The sequence below is a fragment of the Stegodyphus dumicola genome, chromosome 3, assembly GCF_044657685.1.
Source record: "Stegodyphus dumicola isolate Sdum_Otavi_A_Nest chromosome 3, ASM4465768v1".
NCBI lineage: Eukaryota > Metazoa > Arthropoda > Arachnida > Araneae > Eresidae > Stegodyphus > Stegodyphus dumicola.
In genome coordinates, this window is record NC_140770.1 from 170,973,573 (window position 1) to 170,992,099 (window position 18,527).

Consider the following 18,527-nt stretch of genomic DNA (forward strand, 5'->3'; position numbering starts at 1 on the left):
TCACATATTAGTAGGTTTAGTGATATACATGCTTGAGAAGTTAAATGTGTGTATAATTTACAAGACATTTTTAATTATTCAATTTTATATATATATATATATATATATATACAGTGGTGGCGAAAATTGTGGACACTTTTGGAAATTTTTGTGTTTTTGAACTTTGTATGCTTATAGAAAATGTTACGTTGCGCAAAATGCAAACTTGTATGTATCATTTTAAAGAGAATTTATTACTGAATTTAATACAAAACACAAAATTAAATGATTTGCAATACAAAAAAGTTATATGTACTTTAATATAAATAAAAAACACAGTTATGAAGTGGTTTGTAATGTCTAGCTTTCCTGGCCAATCACTGTTCTTCTTCTGAAAACCAATCAAATGTTAGTAACTGCCAGTAGAAGCTGACATCATGTTTACACTTGAAACAATTAATTATTTTGCTTTGTTCTGTAGAAGGAGGACCTGTTTCTTACGCACTGCAATTACAAGTAGGAATTTTAGTAAAAATTTTTAATATTTAGTCAAGAAGCAATGACATCAAATAAAAAAGTAGATTGGACACCTAGAAAGACATGTAATAATATTGTGTTACGAGAAAGTGGTCTTTCCTATGCTGAAATTGCAAGGCAGGTGGGTGGTTCAGTGATTACATCTGGAGTCCGAATATTTTGTTTATGATATCAGAAGACAAATTCAATAAAAAAACAAAGAAGGAAAAGGCCGAAAAAGGTGCACCATATCTATTGATGACGGAAGAATAAAAAGACTATGTCTCCAAGGTAGAAAAATGACATCAGAAGTGATCTGAATGACTGTGGTGTTTCTGTCAGTTCAAGAAGAATCAAGAGAAGATTAACAGATGTTGGACTGAGAGGTAGAATTCCACGAAAAAAGCCTTATCTTAATTTTCAGCAACGAAAAAAAAAGACTACAGTGGGCAAAGGAATACATTAATTGGACAGATGATCAGTGGTCACAAGTTATATGGAGTGATGATCAGTAGTGATGGGCGAAAATATGTAAGACGTAGAATAGGAGAAGAGCTACATCCTGACTGCATTCAAGCAACTGTGAAGAACCCAGTTAGTGTTATGATTTGGTCATGCATGTCAGCAGATGGTATTGGTCGCCTTCATGTCATCGATGGGACACTGAATGCCAAAAAATACATTGACACTATTCTAGACCTTCCATCAGAGATCTCTTTCCCAACAGTGCTTCGTTTATTTTTCAGCAGGATTCTGCTCCTTGCCACACGGCCAAAATATCGAAAGAGTGGTTTCGTACAAAGAGCATTAAATTGTTGTCATGGCCAGGAAACAATCCTGACCTCAATCCTATCGAAAATTTGTGGCACCATTAGAAAACTCTTGTCCGAACTTTTTTCATTCTTGGCACACAGAAAGAGGCGCAACATCTTCAGTTATTCAGGCGCTGGAAACCCTAGCTATGCCTCCGAGGCACATGCAGACCATTTCATTATCATCATGAGAGGTGGAAATCACACAAGAAAAGCTGAACAAACACTGACTGTTTCATACAACTGGAGTAACACTTATAAACTAAAATTCAGTATTGAAAAAAACCCAAACGATAATGTTCCCAAAAGGATGCAAGATAGAGTGAAAGAAATGAATTAAACAGAATGAGATCCCACCAAGAGGTAAGACAAGCTGAAATACCTGGACTTTATCCTGGATAAAAAGTTAATACAGTACAATGTCTGAAATCCAGACTTGTTGGGGACTTCGGCAATTCCAGATTTGGGATTTTTCAGGATATTAGATCATCAGTTTAAATCTAATATGATGACATGTAGAAATTATAAGATTAAAAATATGAAATCGTTATTTATGATCTAAAGGGTTTCAAAATTTACAAAAAAGCTTAATATTTATTTGTTTACCTTATTAAACATTTCTTTCACTGTAAATTGTTTAAGTTACTTCGTTTTTTGTCCTAATACTTTCTCTTTAATTCTGTAGACAGACATAATCTCTACAGTTACATTGTTGAAGTCCTGTAACTGCTATGTCAAGAATTCCAACTAACTTGTAAATCAAAATTTTCTCATTTTCAGTAACTTCTCTGTCACTTTCTTCAGAATCGGTAGTTTCTGGATCTAGAACCATACTACAGATTTTGCCATTCATTGATTGATTGATGATTGTAAAGCATTGTCATCACAATGAAAAACTTCTTTTTTTCATCTTCATTTATTACCGCTTCTCCACATTTTTTTACACAATCTGTTAATTGGAAAATTTCACCTTTGTTTTGCGACATCCAAAAACCTTTAAAATTAGCGGCTATCATCATCAAATTTATCTGTCCTTCACTATACATACTTGGCTATGCATCATGAGCTTGGAGACTAACGACAAGTTGTTCTGTTAAATTTTATCTTGCTTCTATTGCGCACTGAGACAATTAAGCTTGAATTGTATAGTTATTTAATATACTTATCAGGGTTCTGAATAAATAAATTCCCACATATACTTAAGCCTTATTGAGGGCTGGTACTAGATATCTTACCGCCTTATGCAGTCTCTGTGGGTCCTAAATTCTGCGTCTCTGTGCAGCCATGAGCCCTGGTTCTGGGTTTATGTGAATAACAAATCAGTTATTCAAATAAACCCAATTCTTAATTCAAATAGCCCTAAATGTAATCTTTAGGTCTATGAGTATCATCAACAAAATCTATTTTTAGCATATGGAAAGAAATTTTTAGTAAATTTTTCCTCATCAGCATTTTTGAGTGCATCTGGATTTCGGACTTTGTACTGCATTTGTTCTCTGTCTAACGTCAGAGAATAAGATAATAAATATATTGAATAAAATAGTTGGTGCAAAATGGGAGCTCGAGGAAAGAGTTACCTACGTTGAAGTTTGAAACCTTTGCAGACTTGAAAGAATGATATTTTACAGGTGTCCCATATGGATGATGAATAATGCATATATTTGTCAGAAGCTCAGCTATATACAAGAACTCCCTCGAAGATTACAACAGCTAATTCCACAATGTCGACAATGGCACTGCACGTTTTGACAGGTATCTTACTAAACCTCAAAGCTCAGTCCAAGAAAACTAGTATATCATCTGTCCATTTCAAAGAAAATACGATATTTAGAGAGGATCTTGTAAATAGCAACAACATAGAATTAAAGATCAAAAATAGCACAACCACCCAACCTAACATCAGCTGGATGAAGACTTCACCTCAGCATATAAAGTGTAAAATCTTTATGGATGGTTCTAAGATGGAGGTTGAAGTAGGTGCAACATATCGTATACACAAACATAATACTGAAATATATAGTGAGTACTATCCACTCAGTGATTACATACATTACTCTAAGCAGAATCCTTCACCCTTCACAAAGTTAATGCTATGAGCAGATGCAGAACAAATTTTTTAAGGACAGCATGAGCATTTTACAGGCACTCAATAAACGAAGCCATAAAAGTCTGTATATTGAAGAACCAACAGAAAATCATAACAATTCATAACCGCAACCCAATCACCCTTAATTAGGTCTAGGGGTACAAAGCCACAACACGAAACAAAAGAGCAGATTGTTAAATCAAGAACAACAAAAACAGAGGTAGATGCAAAGCAAGATATACCTTTAAACTACTGTAGCTAACGACAGTCCCTCACTAGACTACAACAAACAAGAATTAATATGTCTCTTCTTTTTTAAGCGGATAAAATGTTATTATTCACTTAAAGAGAAAAGGCGTAAAGTGCAGAATCGCCCACTTTTTTTGTTTGGCACTTTTTTAAAGAGTAAGAATTGGATTTTTGTCAATTTTTTGTGACTTTTAAAGTGAAAATAGGTCGGTGTGTACATGGATAAAGGGAGCGCGCAATGCCATTTTTATGCCAATCTGGGTTGTTTTTCTCCTGTTGCCTAGTCTAGCTCAATGAAACGTCAATGTGAAGCTGTAATCAAAAATAAAGGGTACCTTACTAAGTACTGATAACTCACTGCAATCATTACTATGTAATGTATATCGATAACTATTATCTTTGAACTTTTTTTGTATTGCAAATAATTGAATTTTGGATTTTGTATTGAATTCAGTAATAAATTCTCTTTAAAATCATATATACAAGTTTGCATTTTGTGAAACGTAATGTTTTCTATAAGCATACAAAGTTCAAAAACATAATTTCCAAAAGTGTCCACAATTTTCGCCACCTATGTATATGGATTTTAAACATAATAAAATTGATTGCAATTAATGATTAATTAAAAATTATTGAATGGTTAATTAAAATATGCATTACATGGGCATTTTCAAAGTTGTAAAAATGTCGTTTGCGCATTGACTACTGACAAGTTTTGATGTAGGTTGGAGTCTATGCATTCTTAAGCAAAAGAAAAATTCAGAAATGGGAGGAATTTTAAGAATTGTTCTTACATTATAAGGAAAAAAGTTTAAGACCTGATATAAATGTATACTGTTTATTGAAATGGACATGTTTACCTTACATATTATTAATATGTTTACTTTTGAAGTTATTTTTCAAAGTTTCAACTGTGAAATTGCTTCCTTTCAGGAAGAAGTTGTAAAAAGAAAGAAGAAAAGGAAAGATTCCCAGAGTTCACAGTCAGGAGAAAACGATAGCTCAGCTGAGTCTGAATCAGATGAAGACTCATTAACACCTGGTTAGTATTTAAGTGTTTATGTAGTTTCCTAACCTAACCAGTTTCAAAAGGCTGAACTTTAATTTGTATAATGATTAAATATGTATTTTATATGGCTAAATGCACATTAAAATTATTAACTTTCATTTCTTATAATATCCCAGGCAAATGTCATTTTTCTAAATTGGTAAGTGTATAATATTGCTATGCAATACATGCAGAAAATCGGAGATGTTTAATACGGATATTTAATAGTAACTGCACAAAAAAATCAAACTGTTCTCATTACTTGTTTCCATAACTTTCTTTTTAAGGAAGTATATAATCTTTTAATATATATTGAATGGTTTAGGTTACACTATCATATAATGAGAATGTTTTGCTTAAATTTTATTTCCTTTTGGCAATATGTGGTATCAGTTACCTAGGCCATTTTTGCATAGTTTTTGTGCCATACTAAGTTTAGCATAAAATAGTGTTGTACTTATGACGAATGAATCCTCTGAGTTATTTGGCTCACTAATCTGCAGACTTGTTAAACAGGTATCGTTTTGAAATTATGTGGTATAGAATTAGCAATTAAATCTTTTTTTTTTTTTTTAATAAAATTTATTATCTGCAAATTTTATGTAAGATTAAAAGTGTTTTCTAATTATTTTTAGAAATCAGTGGTTAGCCTTTTTTAGAAGGAACAAATAGTGACATTTCTAAATGAAGCTGATACCTAGACATAGAAATTAAACTTGTTTTGGATACTTTATTGCCTTTGTTTGATATAAACAAAGTACTTAATAATAAAGCTTTGTTGTGTAATATATATTTTCATTATTAGTAAATATGGAAGAAAATGAAGAAAGTCATCTTACTGAAAATGGTGAAACGACAAAAAAGAAGTCTTCTCGAAACAGATCACGGTCACGTTCAGGATCTGAAAAAGAAGACAGCATAAAGGATGAAAACAGCTGTGATAAATCAGATGTAGTTGAAAAGGAAGACCTGGACGATAGTTTACCTGAAAAAGAGGCTGTTAAGAAAGAGCGTAGTGTGGAACGTGATGAAGGTGAAGATCTGGAGAAGAGGCTAGATGAAGGTAAGCATTGCATATGCGTACAGTCTTGGCACTATTTAGATATAATGCAATAATTGTTCTTTTAAGAAACTGAATTTTGCGTGATTTTTAAATATTGTCTCGGCAGTTCTGATTGATGTAATTGTTAGCAATGCAAACTGCCAAATCATTGGGCCTAGGCTGGAATTCTGGAAAATGCATGGGTATTTGCAATTGTATAGTGCTGATGTATTTTGGGGTACCTTTGTCAAAAGTCTCCTTGAGATGTTAGTTGTACAGAAAGATTGATAAGACACATTTATCTGTCTTCTTGGCTGTTCTGTATCAAGATTATGATGAAGCTGAGCAAAGAGATATTCTTCCCTATACTATATCTTGACTGAGGCTTTAACCATGATAAATCTGCGGACCTGATCATAATAATGTTCAGGTCAGTGAGATTAGGAACAAAAATACAGTTCCTTTTTTATAAATCATGGTATGAATTATAGAAGTGTATGAGGAATTATAAGACTGCTTTTAAAGATCAGTCGAGGGAAAAAATATGGTACTTTTCCATTTGGCTTGCAAAAATTTCACCAAGCAGACTTTGTCGACAACACACAATAAACACATAAATAACAAATGGTAGTTCTAAGAATTTTTTATTCTGAAAGCATAAACATTTTAATATTATTTAAAATTTTGTAAAACGAGAATAAATAAAGGCAATGAATTTATAAAAAGACATTAATTTAAGAATTTACTGTGATTTCATGGTTCAACATCCTGATTCGCTGGTTCATATCACATGACCCCAAGTGATCTCATCTCACGTAAACTACACTACAAAAATCTAATTCTGTCAGTAATTATCTACATTAATTTCAAGTTAAATCTTATGGAATCCAAATTTAAATGCAAGAATTATTTTAATTGGTAAGAATAGCTTACTCAGAAACTATGTAAAACCGCAGTGCTTTACTTCACTAGAGCATTCTTATTAGAATTGATGAATTTAACCCTTAACTTCGCTTTTTCTATATTTCCGCTTTCGGGTGAGTGATGTGATTGCATCCTAAGTGACTTAATTACCGCAAAAGCCCTTGTGAGAGAAATTACTTAAATGGCAGGTATATTTTGAAAATATAGTAGAAAGAAATAAGCAAACCACAAATGCACATTACATGTTTATTTACTTGGCTAACTTTCATTTGTAGTTTGCTTATTTCTTTCTACTATATTTTCAAAATATATCTGCCATTTAAGTAATTTTTATTACGTTATCAGCACAATATGCACTAAAGTTTATTTAGCAAAGAAGAAATTTTGGTTTTTCTGGAAAAAAAAAAAAAAAAAAAGCAACATCCACAGCGTCTGCGAAGCTAAGAATAACACGTTGAAAGTAATTTCTATCACTTAGGGCATAAAATTGAACTATCTGGTAAAAATTCTATGTAATTTTATGCCAGTATTGAAAGAAGCAATCAATCTGATAAGATTGCTGCTATTTGTTTTGAAAATCAAGCGTAAAAGGTTACCAGCCAGTATATTCTGTTTGGCATCGGTTGTACCATTTTTGGCGACTTTTATCGCCTGTGCTGGCAAAATGGAAAAGTACCAAAAATATTGAAATAATGATGAAAAAAAGTAAAACTTAAATAGTACCTTAACAGGGGATTTTTTTTCCCATTGTAATTAATTTGTAGATAATGTTGTTTTTCCAGTTTTTTAACGATAAAAACTTGTAATCTAATCCTTCTATTCATATTCCACAGTTTAATATTGTAGATTTTTTCTAAACCAGAAAATATTGGTATTTATTAATATTTTACCATCTGAAATTGTTGCAGTGTTGAATAAAATATAAAAAAACTGTTCTTGCCAAAGTCGTCGTGATATTGTTAAGAAATTTTCATTGTATGATGAGAATTAAAAAAAGTATCACTCTATAAATTTAGCCATGATATTCCTGCTCCCATTCCCCCAGTTTTCTGCATATGAAGTTTGTGGCGTAACATTTCCGAAATGATACTCAAGGATTTAATTAGATATAAAAGTTGCTTAAAGAAAAAACTTTTGTCACCTAGGGAAAACAAAACTTTAAATCTTTGATGATCATCAATGAGCTCATTTCGTTGTACAAACGACAGTTCAATGATTCATATGAAGCTGATGCAGACAAAGTTCAGTGGAGGTAAATTCTAAACACCACGCATAAATCAAACAAATGGCCCCGTTAAGAATTCTCCTTTTTCAAACCAATTTTGAGAATGTAATCTTCCCCCCCCCCTTCTGGGCTTGTCATATCTTCACATCTCCATTTCAAAGCTTCCTTCGAACTGAAGTAAGATCTTCTCCACACTTTCTTTCGGAGTGAATATTTCTTCATTCCTGAAGAAATTATATATACACTGGTGTGCAAAAATTAAGGACGGGACGGTCTTTTCAATATAACTTTGTACAAAAGCTTTCCAAATCAACACATTTAATACCGTAAGATTCCCAATACGTAAGGACATGAGTAATGTAAGCAACACTTACTAACATAGAAATCAGAGGGATAAAAAGAAGCTTTATTGAAAAAGTAGCATTGAGCGCAATGCTACTGAAGGCCGAAACATCCCTGTGATGGGTGTCCAGCAAGCCGATCTTTAATAGGGAATATGATCACCCCTGACTGCTAGGCAGGTTTCACAGCGTCTGCCCATGCTGAGAATGAGGGTGTCGATGAGTTGTTGAGGCATTGCTGCCCATTCATTTTGCAGCGCCAATCAAAGCTCTGGAATCGTTACTGGTGGTAAGGTACGAGCAGCCAAGAGCCTGCCTAGAAAATCCCATACATGCTCGATGGGATTGAGATCCGGAGATCGTGCCGGCCAATCCATACGTTCAATATCCTCACTCTCTAAGAGCTGTTCGGCAGCTACTGTGCGATGACATGGTGCATTGTTGTCCATGAAAAGGAACTGCAGACCCATAGCGCCTCTAAAAAGACGCACATATGGAAGAAGAATCTCATTACAATAACGGGTCCCGTTGATTGAGCCTGCGTCGAAGATGTCAAGGTCTGTACGACTACCAAGCATGATGCCTCCCCAAACGAGAACACCGCCACCTCCATACCTGTCCCTTTCAATGATGTTCGAGGGATGATTGCGGCTTCCCCACTCTCTCCAGATGAGTATGCGATGATAATCGCTACTCAGACTAAATCTGCTCTCGTCTGTAAAGAGTACTCCATTCATTGTCTCTCCAATTCCGGTGTTCCCGGCACCACAGAGAACGCCTTCTCCGATGGGCAGGCGTTAGAGGTACACACCGTACAAGGCGTCGTGCAAACAGACCACCAACGTGCAGTCTTCTGGCCACGGTAAAACGCGATATCGGTCGTCCAGTCGCCTGTGTCGTGTGTCTAGCGATTTCTCCCGCTGTCTGCCGCCTGTTTCTTCTGGCCTGTAAGGCAATATACCGGTCATCTGCGGGTGTTGTTCCTCGTGGACGACCACTACTAAACCCCCGGATAGCTGTTCCTGTAGTTTGAAATCGTCTCCAAAGTCGTGAAACGATGCTGTGAGCAATTACGAACTCTGCAGCCACACTTGTCATACTGCGGCCTTCCTCCAACTTCCCAATGATTCGACCTCGGGTAAAAGCATCCAGATGTCATCTAACAGATTGATTATTTGCCATTTCTCGCTGAGGCAGCAATTCGGTGTGATTTTAGCTGCTATACGGCGTGCAATCTCTTTGCCAGAAATACTGATATTACACCGACAACATGCTTTACACTACTCAGACACTCCCCCATTATGTCTATCTGCATATCTGCGCATGTGCTACCGTACATCACCTTACTTAATCTCCTGAATGGTCTTTCTGTCCGCTCTGCCTCTTCGTTCAGCTGATATGCTAATTTTTCGAATTCGTCCTTAATTTTTGCACACCAGTGTATATAAAACAATGTATTAAGATAAAAAATATAAAAGCAAACTTCTAAATTTAATTCACTATAACCTCTTTTATTTTCTATCTCATTTGGGAACTTCATCTAGTATCTGGCCTAAAAATAGCACTTAAGTCTAAACTGCATCAATCATGCAATCTTACGTAATCCTTAATGCAGATGCCTCTTGACCAATCATCAAATTGTAAACCATAACTAAAAACTGACTCCCTCCCTTCTATCTAAGATCATCGTTCATTAAGTTACATATCATCGAATATCCAAATATGGTACTTCATTTTGTAAATTCTTCAGAAAAAGTGCATGGAACTAATTCCCAATGCAGAGTATCGAACGACAGTTTCATTACAATAAAATGGCGCAGCCGCTTTTTGACCCTAGGCGTGGAACTCCTAGTGCAGTTTATTTCCACATCGTTGAATGAATGGATGAAGTAAAAGAGTAAAGTGTTCATCTTAACTTCCAATGCAGAGTATCCAACCAATCTGCCACTGTTTAATAATGAATAAATGAACAAGGAAGCTATTCATCTGTATTCTCAGTCAGGCCAAGGTCATCGTAACATCTAAATAATGTGTCAACAAGTATGGTAATGATTTACGGCATCATCAAAAGTGGTATTGAAGTGTGGTCAATTTCTTCGGTTCTAAATTTATTCTTCAAAGTTGTTTCGGTCCAGAAAATTAAGTGCCCATATCCCAAATTTGTGTTTTGATGTTATGTGATGGAAAAGTTTTTTGAGTTTTTCTCCTACTGCATCATTATAAATAACTTGCTTAATACAGAAAGTGTGATGTTTTCTTACAAAATGATTTTGATTCGATGAATATATAAAAATGTGACACTGTTTCAGCAAAATATCAAAATGGATAAGTATTCTAAGATTTTATTCAGGGAAAGTCACTGTTTTAGCAAAATATCTTAGAATACTTATCCATTTTAATATTTTGCACTGTTTTAGCAAAATATCAAAATGGATAAGTGTTCTAAGATTTCATTGTTATTAGTAATTATAAATTTTGTCAATTTTTGAATTAATGTTAAAAATTTTGGATTTATTTTGTTGACAAGATAAGAATTTTGAAATTAATATGTAATTAAGATTAGTGTTTAAAAAATTGAATTTTAAGAATTTTATAATTATTTTGAGAATGATGTCTATATGAAATAAAAATGAAATAATTATTAAATGGGAGAATATTAAATATTGTTAAAATTAATATGTAAATACCAGATTTAAGAAATTGAGTAATCATATTAAAATTTATATCGGAATTTAATTAGCAGTACAGTATATTAACATTTGTTTGGAATTATGGTAAGTGAATCTTATAATTATCAATAATTGTATGTAAAATATTAAGTATGAGGACAATTGGTTGAGAAAACAAAGGCCTGTTTTACCTCTGTATAATTGTTCCCTTTATCCTCTTCATGTAATATAAACTTTGAAGGCTCCCACTTTATCTAATTTTTTATATAAAATTTTTATTTTTTCGTACATTGAAACTTTTTTTTTTTTTTTTTTTTTAATACTGGAATGTTGTAGCGCGGTTCACTTAATCGCTGATGAAAATTTAATACATGAATCTGTTTAAAGTGGATTTGCTTAAATAGCTGGATGTGTGTACTAGGAGAACACTGTGAAGTCTTCCAGTTTGTGTAAAATGTAGTTATAAAATAATAATTTCAATCATGCAATTACAGGGTTCGTAGCGGTCCTTACAAGTGCTTATAAGTCCTTATATTTGAAAATAAAATATAAAGGCCCTTATATGTGCTTACTTTTTCTTTAAAACCTTTATTTTTTGCTTTTAGTGCTTTTTTTTTTTTTTTTTTTTAATGAATGCGTATTTTTTTCCTGGTATCAAAGCTGAAACTAAATAAACAACTTTTCTTGCAATGTCAGATGGTGAATCATACTCCCGGAAATTGCTTTCCACCCTTTCTCTGCATTACTGTAACCTAGGGTGCACGCGAGAGTACAGACAGGTGCACGTCGTTCTATTGGTTGCAAAAATTGTAGAAAATTCCGGTACATTCAGTATTCTTTTCCGCCCACCCAAATACTACACACGTTTGAATTTCTATCAAGATTTTAATAATTTGCATTCTCGTTCCGCGTGCTTAGTTCATATTCGTGTTTATTATGATCGTTATGCTTATATTATGAGTATATGCATGAATATGTATAATAATATAGTTGCAGTAACTGCTGAAGTATAGATAAACTTCCAAAAATGGGCGTGTTTTTACACAGATTAGCTTTCTAGGGAATAATATTCAGAATGCTTAAATAAAAGAAAAGTAATCGAATATTCAAAATAATCTCTCTCTCTCTCTCTCTCTTTTTTTTTTTTTTTTTTTTTTTTTTTTGTTTGTTTGTTTGTTTGTTGTGGGGCCAATACATTATACAGTACAGAAGTTGGGAGGTTCTCCCCTTTCTGCGCAAAATCTCTAATATGGAAGCAGCGGTTTTTTTTTTTTTTTTTTTTTTTTTTTTTTTTTTGTGTGTGTGTGTGTGTGTGTGTCATTGTCCAATCTTGATTGAATAGGACTAAAAGTTTTTGCGGTTCACCGAATCTAAGTGAAGATTAAATCAGTTCCGGAAATTTAACGCAGTCTGTTGAAAATTAGAATCAGAAACATCCCAGATTAGTAGGTCTTTCTTTTCCTTTATTTGGTTCTTTATTCTACGAATACCGGCAGCTGTTGATTTCGATTGTGTAATATCACATGTGGAAGAATTACCCTGCACGTATTGCGCAATAACGTTTGCGGTATTTTGCAGAGATAATTAATTTTGATGTTCATTCGGAGATTTATTTATGGACATTTAAAAGAGTTTTACTGTGCTTTCTAAGCGGAATAGTTCCATTGGTCTATTTTTATATGATGCATATATCGAAATGTCAGAATTATTTATTTAGCCGAGAGAAATCTAAAGAACGGCTACAATCTCCCCCACTCCTCTTTTTCCAGTTACTACCCGGAATATTCGGCAATTTCCGAGTATGTGGGTTAGTTAAGCTTTTACTGTTAAAGGAGACTGCATGAAGCAATTTCCCATCTTCTGATTTCAGAAGTGTGCCTCTTTTTTACTTAAATTACTTTGCTTGGAATGTATGTTAAGAGAAAACTGTTATGCAATGAAAATTTAGAAAATGTTCAGAATTTTGATTTTTAAGTTAAATTAGTTAAATATTAATATGAGTGGAAAAATAAATTGTATTTATTATTAGGTGCCATACGAATACAATTAATATGGCTTATTATTATTTATTTTCTATATTTTGAACTGAAATTTCATCATTAAATCTTGTAATATAGTTTAGTTCTTCATAGTTTTTTTCTCCCTCTCATTGTAAACTAATTCTGTAAATTGAACTGTCATTTAAAATTTAAAAAAAAAAAACAGTTAATTGTTTTCCATGGTTGAGGTAATGCTCATTTTCTTAATAAATATGGCATTGCTCATATTTTAAATTACAAGTGTAATTTTTCTTTTAAGGATATGCAGTTGTGTATAATGTAATTAGACAGGTGCTTATTTTTTCCTTAAAATGTGCTTGAAAAGTGCTTATAGGTGCTTATTTTTTTAACTAAAATGTGGCTACGAACCCTGAATTAAAATGATAAAGTATTACTTATATAAATATGAAAATTGTTGTAAATTTTAGGATTTTTTATTATTTGTAATAATTTGTGGGTATATAAAATCTTTACTATTGTAATTTTTGGAAATACTTCCCTGAAGTATCAAAATTGTGTGTGAAAGTTTCCAGAAACAAGACATTTCTACAGATTGGACTCAAATTTTCATAGGACTTTAAAAATTATTATTGAACTCAAAATTTTACATACTATAGATTTATTGTTCAAAAGCTAATTTCATATTTTGTATGTTTCAAAATTATATATCTCATGTTTTGCTACGCTAATGCTTTTGTCTCAAAAAGTCTTAACTCTGTTTTTTTCTTTTTTGAAAGGGGGGATGTGTAAGATAAATATGAAAGCAAACTTCTAAATTTAATTCACTATAATTAAATTATTAGTAATATTCACTATAATTAAATTATTAGTGCTTAAGTCTGAATTGTGTCATTCAAATTAATCGGCAATCATATGTAAGCCTTAATGCAGATGCCTCTTGACTAATCACCGAATTGTAAACCATAAATAAAAACTGACTCCTCACTTCTTTCTAAGAACTGATGTGTCACTGTCGCTTAAGCTTTCCTCCTGGCCAAAAGCTTTGTGGCTACCTTCTTTGTTCAAGGAATATGTGCTGACCTAACAAAAATGTAGAGTGCATAAGACGCTCGTCCATATGTGAACCAAATATTGCGAATCCCGACTTGCTTTTCCTTAATAATAAAGTTATTTTGAATCCAGACATGTTTGCCTTGCCAAGTTTCTTTGCTACTTATCTATTACTCCACTGCCGAGCTCCAAATCATTCGTTTTATATCATATATATATATATATATATATATATTTATACAAATTAAATAATTAATTTTAACAAACACGTATAAAAGTAAAAAACCAAATTTAAAGCCAAAAAATTATTTAAAAAAAATGTGTAAACATATAAAAGATTTAATTCTCAAACTAATCTACAATATCATTTAAATTCAGAAGCATAAGTAAAACAAGTGCAAAACCAATTCATGAAAATAAATTCACTAATTTAGCAAATTAAAGTTAATCCAAACAATTTTTTTTTTTTTTTTTTTTTTTTTTTTTTTAATGCATAAGTGAATGACTGTTGAGCAGGCAGGAGACAGACTTATCAAGGAAAAGTTGCCTCCAAACTTAACTCTTTAATCAGGCAAAGGTAAAAGTCAAAACCAAAAGTAAAAAGTGAAGAAGGTCCAAAAAGAAATACCAATAAAGTGGTACCCTTATAAATTAGCATTTAAGAATTAAAGTTTTAAAAGGAAAGTACTAATGAAGTCTTTTGAAAAACAAGCAAGTAAAGTCAAGTATTAAATTAATATATATATATGTATTTTTTTAAAAAAACGTTTAATTAAAAGATAAATGTTCAAAAGCTATTGCTTAAAAGTACATATGACATTGTAGTTCGTGAGTAAAATAGTAACACCATTTAAAACAACAAACAATACTAAAGAAGTCATAATTATCGCGTAAAAACTTAATGTAAAAATTACAAAACAAGATAACTTCAAAATCAAAAAGGGATGAGGAAAAACTGATAAATTTTAAATATTTTAAAAAATGCTCACAAATAATTAAAAACATATCAAATACGCAGCAAATATGTACAAATAATTGCAATAAATGGTAAATTAGCCGGACTTATCAAGGGAAAAGTGGCTCAAAACTAGAATTCAGATAATACCGTTAGCACGTTTCGTCAAACAAAAACAATTGAGGCTGGAATTTTATTAATAGAATAATCAAACTTAATTATCTTCTCAAACTTAATTTTAATCTAAGTCTCAGTGGTTTTGTTTCTTTTCCCGATGTGCCTCAATTCAAATTGTAAATGTAAAACTTACTATTAAGCAAGAAAAAAACTATACAAGAAATGCTAGTTAGGCAAATGTACAATAACATAAATAGCTAAAGAGCTACAAAAATTGCACAATTTTAAGGGAGCAACTAGCAAAAAGAATATAAACTTTTTTAAGGAGAAAATTTAGAAGAACATAATAATAATGTCTTAAAATGGGTCATGTTAAGACTAAAGTCAAAGAAAAATGGAAAAATAATACAAACATACTTGCACCCATTGCAGTTGCCTGATCAAAATTTGCTGAAAAGGGTTGCCGTAAATATAAGAATTCCAAAGGAGTGCTACCAGAAAAGAAAAGTAGTTAAAATTCTCCAATGAGGTGAGACTATGTAGAAGGGGGAAACAAACATAAAGAAGCAGTAGCCAATGGTATGTAACGGCCAGTTTGGAAAACCTAGTCTTCTAAATTGGGGGGGGGGGTTTCGAAGGTCGAGGGCAGACGCTATTCTAACAAAATGTCTGTGATGTGTATTTAAAATAACTATGACTGTAATGGCGTTCATGCTACACGATTTTGTTGTTGTGATGCACGTGTTACTGTGCTAGCTGAATGTCATGTGAACTGTTTAAAAATGTAGTAATAAAAATTTTAAACTCTTGCTTGAGATATACTCATTAGTTGAGTCTACTTTGAAAATATAGAAATTATTAAGTTTAACAAACTAAACAAGAAGTTACATGGTGTCGGAGCAAAATGGATTTCAGACCACCTGCTCCACTAACATTTTCCGTTGGAAATGTTAAAGAAAAATGGAAGCAAGAGCTAGAAAACTATTTACTTGCAACGAAAAAGGATGCCAAGCCAGATAAGACTAAAATTGCAAGCCGTTTGAATTTACTGGGTACTGAAGGACTCAAAATTTATAAAACGTTTCGATTTGAGCCACCTGAGAATAAAGAGAAGTACGAAGAAGTCTTGAAGTCTTTTGAAGATTATTGTTCATCTCGGCAGAATGTCGTATATGAACGTTACAAATTCTTTTCATGTAGCCAGCAAGAAGGACAAACAATTGAATGTTATGTCGCTCAGTTAAAGACTTGCGTCAGCTTGTGAGTTTGCTGAACAAGAAAATGGATTGATTTGCGACCGTATTGTATTAGGCATTCAGGATAGGAGTCTGACCGATCGTTTGCTTCGAGAATCTAACCTAGGATTAGAAAAAGTTATAGAAATAGTCCGTGCCGCTGAAACAAGCAAAGAGCAACTCCGGAACATGAAAGATGATCCAGTGAAGCCTGAAGAAATATAGAAAACAGCAGCATCAATCAAAACACTCAGTGCCACCGAAATTGTCGTCTCAGCAGAAGCAGTCAGCACTAGAATATGACTGCATGAAGTGCGAAAGAAGGCACAAATATCGGGATTGTCCAGCTTTCGGAAAGGCGTGTACGAAATGCAAAGTAAAGAACCACTTTGCCGCGGGGTGTTCCATTCATGAAGTTGGAATACCAAATAATGAATTTGTATATATAATGAACATAGCGTATTTATTGACTCTAATGATAGATCCACCAGTAAACGGACATAGTGAATTTAAAATAAGTGCAAAATCAATCAAAGAACTAACAAATTCTATTGATGAAGTAAATAAGGATATTCACAAGGTAAGTGAAACATGGGTGAAATGTATTACAATGTATGTAAATAATAAGTCTTTCAAGGTTGATTTTAAGTTAGATACTGATGCAGAAGTAAATATTTTGCCTTTATATGTTTTAAATCATGTTTAACTTAAGCCTAAACTTAATGAAACTGATTTATTTGTTCTTAACTGCATATGGTAATTTTAAGTTAAAACCAGAAGGTACTCTTATAATTAATTGTTCAACTGAAAAGGCTTAAGAATGTACCTTTACAGTTTTATGTTCTTGATGTAAGATCTAAGCCTATATTAGGATTAACAGCTTGTTCTGCATTGAAGCTAATTGAAAGGATTAATTCCATAAAGTGCAATATCATTAATAAAAATGATTTAATTGCTCAGTATAAAGATGTATTTACAGGTACAACGTAATTTCCTGACGAACCATATCATATAACCCTTAAAGATGATGTAATACCAGTAATACGCCCCCAAGACATGTTCCTCAGGCTTTACAGCCTAAATTAAAAGATACTTTAGATAAACTAGAAAGAGAAGGGATAGTATCGAAAATAAATAAACCAACTGATTGAGTTCAAAGTTTGATTATAGTTGAAAAACCTAATGGGCGTCTGAGATTATGCTTGGATCCTAGAGATGTAAATAAAGTAATTAAAAGGGAACACTATCAAATTCCTTCTCCAGATGATATAATTAGTAGGTTAGAAGGTAAAAAAGTATTTTCAGTTGTAGATTTAAAAGATGAATTTTGGCATGTACCACTAGATGAAGCTAGCTCTGAACTATGTACATTTAATACTCGTTATGGAAGATATAAATTTAATAAAATGCCAATGCCATTTGGAATATCCTCCGCCCAGAAATATTTCAGAAAAGAAACCAAAAATTATTTGGTGATATTGAGGGTGTGGACATTTATTTTGATGATATCATAATTGCAAGATCAGATGAGGTACTCGTGATATAATTATCTCTAAGGTTCTTGAAAGAGCTAGGTCTCTAAATATAAAATTTAATCCTGATAAATTACAGTATAGGGTACCGGAAGTCAAATATGTAGGCCAAATTATTTCTGAGTCAGGTGTAAAAGCCGATCCTAGTCATATTAAAGCAATTATTGATATGCCAACACCAAAATCAAAAACTGAAGTAAGAAGGGTGTTAGGAATGTTAAATTTTCTGTCAAAATTCATACCTAATGTATCTAAAGTTACTGCTCCTTTAAGAGAAATCATTCAAGAAAAGGTAGAATTTAATTGGGGAGAGACTCAGGAAGAGTCATTTAACAGCATCAAACAACTGCTAACCAAAGCTCCAATTTTAAAAGTTTTCAGTGGTAATGAAGATATAATTATACAGTGTGATACTTTGAAAGATGGCCTAGGATTGTGTCTTAATTCAAAATGGTAAGCCTGTATCATTTGTGTCTCGCAGTCTGACTAATAGTGAAAAAAACTATGCACAGATCGAAAAAGAGCTATTGGCCATAGTATTTTCTTTTGAAAAGTACCACAATTTTGTTTATGGAGTCACAGTGCAAAGTGATCATAAGCTGTTAATGGCAATTGTTAAGAAACCATTGCATAAAATCTCGTCTAGAATGCAAAGGATGATCTTAAAATTACTAAGGTATGATTTTGAGATAAATTATGTTCCAGGAAATCAAATGCTTTTTGCTGACACTTTGTCACATGCATATC

General features: G+C 32.6%; 1 protein-coding gene across 11 annotated transcripts in view; it reads left to right on the plus strand.

Moving 5' to 3' along the window:
• Ars2 (arsenic resistance protein 2) overlaps positions 1-18,527 on the plus strand; it is a 94,163-nt gene that overhangs the window by 42,948 nt on the left and 32,688 nt on the right. For all 11 annotated transcript variants that reach the window (XM_035377353.2, XM_035377358.2, XM_035377360.2 and 8 more), the window contains 2 exons: positions 4,576-4,684; positions 5,496-5,753. In XM_035377353.2, the coding sequence (XP_035233244.1) occupies positions 4,576-4,684; positions 5,496-5,753 (367 nt within the window). The remainder of the gene's footprint in view (positions 1-4,575; positions 4,685-5,495; positions 5,754-18,527) is intronic.